Source organism: Salvelinus fontinalis, chromosome 14 (assembly GCF_029448725.1).
Source record: "Salvelinus fontinalis isolate EN_2023a chromosome 14, ASM2944872v1, whole genome shotgun sequence".
Taxonomy (NCBI): domain Eukaryota; kingdom Metazoa; phylum Chordata; class Actinopteri; order Salmoniformes; family Salmonidae; genus Salvelinus; species Salvelinus fontinalis.
The window spans coordinates 37,721,567-37,729,018 of record NC_074678.1 but is presented as its reverse complement, the minus strand read 5'-3'; the positions used below and the strand labels follow the sequence as shown (position 1 = coordinate 37,729,018).

General features: G+C 41.9%; 1 protein-coding gene across 1 annotated transcript in view; it reads right to left on the bottom strand.

Annotated features, from left to right (window-relative positions):
• Positions 1-1,364: 1,364 nt before the first annotated feature.
• znhit6 (zinc finger HIT-type containing 6) overlaps positions 1,365-7,452 on the bottom strand; it is a 42,091-nt gene continuing 36,003 nt past the window's right edge. The window contains exons 9-10 of the mRNA XM_055861631.1: positions 5,940-6,064; positions 1,365-2,186 (exon numbers count right to left, since the gene is read on the bottom strand). Coding sequence (XP_055717606.1) covers positions 1,762-2,186; positions 5,940-6,064 — 550 coding nt within the window. The 3' untranslated portion in view covers positions 1,365-1,761. The remainder of the gene's footprint in view (positions 2,187-5,939; positions 6,065-7,452) is intronic.

The following is a 7,452-nucleotide window of genomic DNA, read 5'->3' as shown; positions in this document are numbered from 1 at the left end:
ATGTGAAAACCTAAACAACTAGAACACTGATATCCTCTCGGTTCTATGTGGTAGACCTCTAAAAGGGATAACAGTTCATTGGAACTTCCAAACCAAAACTCTCAGCAGCATGCAGTGTTGTACAAACATTACCAACCAGTCTCTACGTTCTCCATCTAACCCACAATGCCCCCTGCTGAACTGTGGAGGGCACATTCTGGTTGGTGGGCAACTTCTCCCAGCTTTATTTTATGTCTTTGTTTGCATTCAGACATAGGCACAGCACTTCACCTCTAAAGCCAGTAGACAACCCTTGGGCTTAATAGCTACCACCACTAGGTCTGGCAGGTTGGTGCAGTACTAGAGTAATGACTGGCTGGTAAATGAGAACGAGACATCTCCCTGCGTGAGTTGTGGAAAATGAGTCATCACACCCCCAACATCTGACCATTGCCATAGGGGTTGGGAGAGGTTATGACAACACACACAAATTCCCATCGGAGTGCTACACTTTCCTGTATCACTACTGGCTGATGCTGTCCCAATATAAACACACACACGTACACTAGCGTTCAAAAGTTTGGGGTCACTGTTTTTGAAAGAAAAGCACATTTTTGTCCATTAAAATAACATAAAATTGATCAGAAACAGTGTAGACATTGTTAATTTTGTAAATGACTATTGTAGCTGGAAACGGCTGATTTATGGAATATCTACATAGGCGTTACAGAGGCCCATTATCAGCAACCATCACTCCTGTGTTCCAATGGCACGTTGTTAGCTAATCATTTTAAAAGACTAATTGATCATTAGAAAACCCTTTTGCAATTATGTTAACACAGCTGAAAACTTGTGCTGATTAAAGAAGCAATAAAACTGTCCTTCTTTAGACTAGTTGAGTATCTGGAGCATCAGCATTTGTGGGTTTGATTACAGGCTCAAAATGGTCAGAAACAAAGAACTTTCTTCTGAAACTCAGTCTATTCTTGTTCTGAGAAATGAAGACATTTCAGATCGCCATTATACTCTAACAGAAAATACAGACATGAGTTTGTTGCTTGGTAACTTACATAACAAGCAAGATGATTCTGTAGCCAACTATGAAATGGGCGGAATTAGTCAGGTTAAACCTTGTTAACCACCTAGAAAGAAGCTCCATTGAGACAGATGAATCTGAACAGGGCATGATGAGATACTGGCTGTCTAGCACTCTAACTGAGAAACGTCTAAACTACTATAACGAATAATTAACCAACTTTGTCTTTGACAGAATCCTATGAAAGTGACCATTTCAAAACTTGTAATAAATGCAGACTTCGTAGCTACTGTACAACGCAATCAAAAAGGTGTCTGATATCCCAGTCAATAAAAACAGTGACTTCATGTTACATGTTTTTATTTTTTATTTAAGAAAGCATCTCAATTGATAATGTACAAAATCAAATAAAAAGGATGACAAAAAACAAATGAACATTGTTAGTTGATAAAATCCAATTAGCTGTTGAAATAACCACTACTGTAAGAGTAAATAATGCAACACGGACATTTTTATAAGTGGGTCCAACTGAATCACATCTGATTACATAAAGAAAACATGCCGAGACTCAATCTCCCTCTGCTTCCAACTCTTCAGTAATTTCACTAGCATCTTTAACATCATTTTTACTGACACCAAACCCAGTGTCATTACCATTAGCACCATGATCGATATTAATATTATCATTACTATTGACTGGGAAATGGCTCAATAGATTAACAGACTGCAGGTTCTGGCTCATTGCCTTACTCTCCCTGGGTCCCCTCTGATTTGTCATCAACAGTTTCAGTAGCAGCAATCACTGCATCTCCAATACAACAACCACCAGAATGGGTATCAACATGGTTATTACCACCATTTGGGTTGTCGTCACCATGGAAACCATCAACTGGCATCTCATCATCCCCATTATCATCATCACCATGGGCAACAACAATCTCTTTGACCATCTTATCAGCTTCAATATCATCATCTCCAATCTCCCCATCCTCAAGTTCCTCTGGTTCTCTCTTGGCTCTTTTCTTCTTGGGTGGGTCAGTCTCAGGAGAGCTTCCCAGGAAGGGTGGCCCCAGTTGGGGCTGTGAGACCTCCGTCCCCCCCTCCTCCCTCCGACCGTTACCCCGCCATGCCCCCTCTATCATGGGACTGCCATGGGCCAACACAGGCTCCACTGAAATGAAAGGGCGGTGGTGGGCAATCGTTAACAGGATGTGGGAGTTGCCATGCTGCGTACACACACACACTGCAGTCTCACCATGCTTAACAGACACACATGCACACACTTATACATTTGCACGGGCAGGGTCTGGCTACGCTGACGGCATAATTTGGTTCAGTGGGCCTTAGTCAAATGAGGCGGTGTGCCAGACCATTAGCTTTGCAATAATATACGTCGGTCGTTTGTTGTAGGAGAGGGTGAGGAATCAGGGGGCGCAAAAGTGTTATATCAATGTGAAGAAATACTCCATGACCAAAAGCTCCTTTTTCACTGTAAACATTTTCAGAAAATTGATTAGAACATTTCACAAGATTAATACCCATGTGAAGAGAATGAAAGAATGAGGCTGACAACGTGAGATGACTTGTTATACATTTTAGTTATACATTTTAGTAATACAGTTGAAGTCGGAAGTTTACATATACCTTAATCAAATACATTTAAACTCAGTTTCACAATTCCTGACATTTAATCCTAGTAAAAAAAGTACCTGTTTTAGGTCAGTTAGGATCACCGCTTTATTTTAAGAATGTGAAATGTCAGAATAATAGTAGAGAGAATGATTAATTTCAGCTTTTATTTCTATCATCACATTCCCAGTGGGTCAGAAGTTTACATACACTCAATTAGTATTCGGTAGCATTGCCGTTCAATTGTTTAACTTGGGTCAAACGTTTCAGGTAGCCTTCCACAATACATTGGGTGAATTTTGGCCCATTCCTCCTGACAGAGCTGCTGTAACCAAGTCAGGTTTGTAGGACTCCTTGCTTGCACACGCTTTTTCAAGGTCTGCCCACAAATTCTCTATAGGATTGAGGTCAGGGCTTTAAGAAGCCCACTCCAATACCTTGACTTTGTTGTCCTTAAGCCATTTTGCCACAACTTTGGAAGTATGCTTTGTCCATTTGTAAGACCCATTTGCGACCAAGCTTTAACTTTCTGACTGATGTCTTGAGATGTTGTTTCAATATATCCACATAATTTTCCATCTTCATGATGCCATCTATTTTGTGAAGTGCACCAGTTCCTCCTGTAGCAAAGCACCTCCACAACATGATGCTGCCACCCTCGTGCTTCACGGTTGGGATGGTGTTCTTCGGCTTGCAAGCGTCCCCCGTTTTCCTCCAAACATAATGATGGTTATTATGGCCAAACAGTTCTATTTTTGTTTCATCAGACCAGAATACATTTCTCCAAAAAGTACAATCTGTGTCCTCATGTGCAGTTACAAACCGTAGTCTGTCTTTATGGCGGTTTTGGAGCAGTGGCTTCCTCCTATGCTGAGCGGCCTTTTAGGTTATGTCAATATAAGACTCGTTTTACTGTGGATATAGATACTTTTGTACCGGTTTCCGCCAGCATCTTCACAAGGTCCTATGCTGTTGTTCTGGGATTGATTTGCACTTTCCTCACCAAAGTACGTTCATCTCTAGGAGACAGAACGCGTCTCCTTCCTGAGCGGCATGACGCCTGCGTGGTCCCATGGTGTTTATACTTGGGTACTATTGTTTGTACAGATGAACGTGGTACCTTCAATTGTTTGGAAATTGCTCCCAAGGATGAACCAGACTTGGAGGTCTACAATTGTTTTTCTGAGGTCTTGGCTGATTTCTTTTGATTTTCCCATGATGTCAAGCCGAGGCACTGAGTTTGAAGGTAGGCCTTGAAATAAATCAGAAGCTTCTAAAGCCATGACATAATTTTCTGGAATTCTCCAAGCTGTTTAAAGGCACAGTCAACTTTGTATGTAAACTTCTGACCCACTGGAATTGTGATTAAGTGAAATAATCTGTCTGTAAACAATTGTTGGAAAAATTACTTGTGTCATGCACAAAGTAGATGTCCTAACAGACTTCCCGAAACTATAGTTTGTTAGCAAGAACTTTGTGGAGTGGTTGAGAAACGAGTTAATGACTCCAACCTAAGTGTACGTAAACTTCTGACTTCAACTCTATATATGAAGCGTCTTAAAATGTGTGTATTCATCTTAAGATAGCTGGGTGAGAACCACATCACAGTAAGTACATTTTCCCCCAATAAAGTAGTTATCAACAGTCAGTGCTAGTAGGAATATATCAGTGTTTGAAGTGGGGCTTATCATAGGGCATGACTCAACCCAAAGGAACCGTGACTGACCGTCACTCACTGACCACAGACCAGGGATGGGCAACTTTGATGGGGGATGCAAAAAATCTGAACACGAAGGGCCGCAGTTGCTGTTTTAAAGCTAGTTTTCTGCAATTCTACACATTTTGTCATGAGGCGGAAAGATTAAACCATTTTTAAAACATTTGTATGAAATTAGTTAGGTTTTTACAGTTAATTTCATGCAATTCTACTAATTTTGCCATGGGGCAGAAAGGAAAATTAGCGGTTTTACAGCTAATTTCCTGCCATTCTACACATTTTGCCATAGGGTGGTAAGAAATGTTTGCAGTTTTTAATATATGGGAGACTAACAAAATCGATGGTTGATTACTACAAGTTTAGATAGCTGGCCGATAGACTAACTTACCAATCCCAAAAATGTTAGCCGACATGGGCTAATTGAGTGATTATCAGTGACTGATAAAACTGTTGGGGGGAGATTTACCCGAGGGCCTTCAAAAGGGGGGCTGCCAGTTGCCCATCCTTGCCACAGAACAAGCTGCCAGAGCCAGTAAGGACCACAACAGATCTTCTCTGTAAATACACAGCTGTTCCGCCACAGGGTCCGATGTGTTATCACCTCATGCAGGCGTCTCTCTGTTGTGGTGACTCAGTAGTAATGTTACTATAATTGACACTACAGAGATACAGCTTGGCAACACCGCCTTATCGGAAACAGACAGCATACCACAGGGTCCGATTACCCTTCATCACTTCCTACAGGCTTTTCTCTCAATGTTGTGGAGACTCTCTCAGTAGCAGAACAAGTATTAGAGTTACAGTGTAACAGCTTAGCAACACACTCGAGCTAAAATGACCTCAAGGCTCCATCTGTTCTGGGTCCCTGATAAGAGTCTGATAGGGTTACCGAGTGTGGTGTGGTGATTTGATTAGGCCTACCTACTGTTTGTTTTTGTTGCTGTCCCTGACATTGGCATCTCCGGGCATGTACTACCTCAACTTGGCGTCGGTGTATGACGTAGCCTCCTGTAAGACTTGTCTTGATTATGAGATTAAGTAGGACGACCAACATTCTGGCCACTCTCCCTTACTGACTTAACCCTAACCCCCATCCATAATTTGAACAGTTCCTACGTGAATCATATTTGAGACACTTTCTGATAGGTGTTAGTATGTGTGACATTACACAGAACACACATTTCTTCTGGGGCAGCATGTTGTCATAATGGAGTCACTAGGAGACTGCAGGACATTAAAGGAAAACTATCTTTTGGTATTTGTTAAATTAACCCATTATTGAATGCATCATACCGGCTGTATGTGTATTTTGAAAGTTACACATCTTGAACACTTGATTGCTGACATGCAAAATATATTTGGACTATATCAAACAAACTGCTGACTAATGAAACTAACCTGAGATGTCATGTTAATGTAAGGATAGACCAATTCATCATGTCAGAGTTCTGCTCCCTCACTAACACCAGCCTTGGTGAGGTTGTTCTTAGCGAAATGTTACATTAAAACTTTCTAGAAGGGATGATGGATTGCCTACTTGCAGCTTACTGTAGGTGTGGTTGGTGTGTTTGTTATTACCTGGTCCTTTCAGTGGGTAGTTGTGGCAGTGGTCCTTGAGAACAATGTGTAGCAATGGGTACTCAATCACAAGTTTGAACTTCAAGTTTTCCTTCAGGGTCTTTGCCATGTCTAGCTCTTGATACCTAAACAAAAAAACAAAACGTGTTACTACATTACAACCACCAGAAGCTATAGCAGCCAGCAGGTCCCCCCAAGGTGAACAAAAAATGGCCGCTGCTCATCTCTATCCACACAGGTGTGGTCTAGTTTGGATACAGCTTATGTCAAAATGGACTTTTCATAGCAGGTAAGGATAATTAGGTTAAGGTTAGGAAAAGGGTTAGCTAAAATAAAAAAACAACCTATCTGCTCTAGCTGTAGAATCCTTCTATGACTGTATTGCTGAGGCTTGGTCGGTCTTTCGTGGAGGAGGGTTGATGGAGATAGGAGTCATGGTTTGGCACAGTAAAACTCCAGTGCTGATTCCCATCCCTCCTCATGGAGAATGGAAACTACTGGCTTAACCCGAGTCAATAACATCTCACCAAAAGTACTGCGGCCCTTGAAGCTCCTATTGTTCCACTCTCTTTTTGCGAAGATAGCGCCGACAAGATGGCACCGACATAGATGGTCGCCTCGCTTCTAGTCCTTAGGAAACTATGCAGTATTTCGTTTTTTTATGTATTATTTCTTACATTGTTAGCCAAGAAAATCTTAAGCGTTATTACATACAGCCGGGAAGAACTATTGGATATCAGAGCGATGTCAACTTACCAACATTACGACTAGGAATACGACTTTCCCGAAGCGGATCCTTGTTTGCACCACCACCCATGGCATTAGATCTGATTTCAGAGGCCGGCCCAAAATAAACAACGTAGCCGCAGAAGAGGTAGACGGAGCGGCCTCCTGGTCAGACTTCGAAGGCGTGCACACCACCTACTGCGAGGTGAGGATATTACTCGCCAATGTCCAGTCTCTAGATAACAAGTTAGATAAAATAAGGGCAAAGGTTGCCTTCCAGAGACATCCGGGATTGTAACATTGTTTCACGGAAACATGGCTCTCTCGGGATATGTTGTCGGAGTCGGTACAGCCACCGGGATTCTGTGTCGCGCCAACAGAAATAAACATATCTCTGGAAAGAGGAAGGGCAGGGGTGTATGCTTCCTGAGTAACGACTCACGGTATAAATCGTAACATACAGGGACTCAAGTCTTTGTTCACCTGACTTAGATTTCCTTACAATCAAATGCCGATCATATTACCTCCCAAGAGAATTCGTCGGTTATCACAGCCGTGTATATCCCTCAAGCCGATACCACGACGGCACTCAAGGAACTTCACTGGACTCTTTGCAAACTATATATCATGAGACTGCATTTATTGGATGCTGTACCCACTGTGACTATTAAAACCTACCCTAACTAGAAACCGTGAATAGATGGCTGCATTAGCGCAAAACTGAAAGCATGAACCACTGCATTTAACCATGGAAAGATGACTGGGAATATGGCCGAATATAAACAGT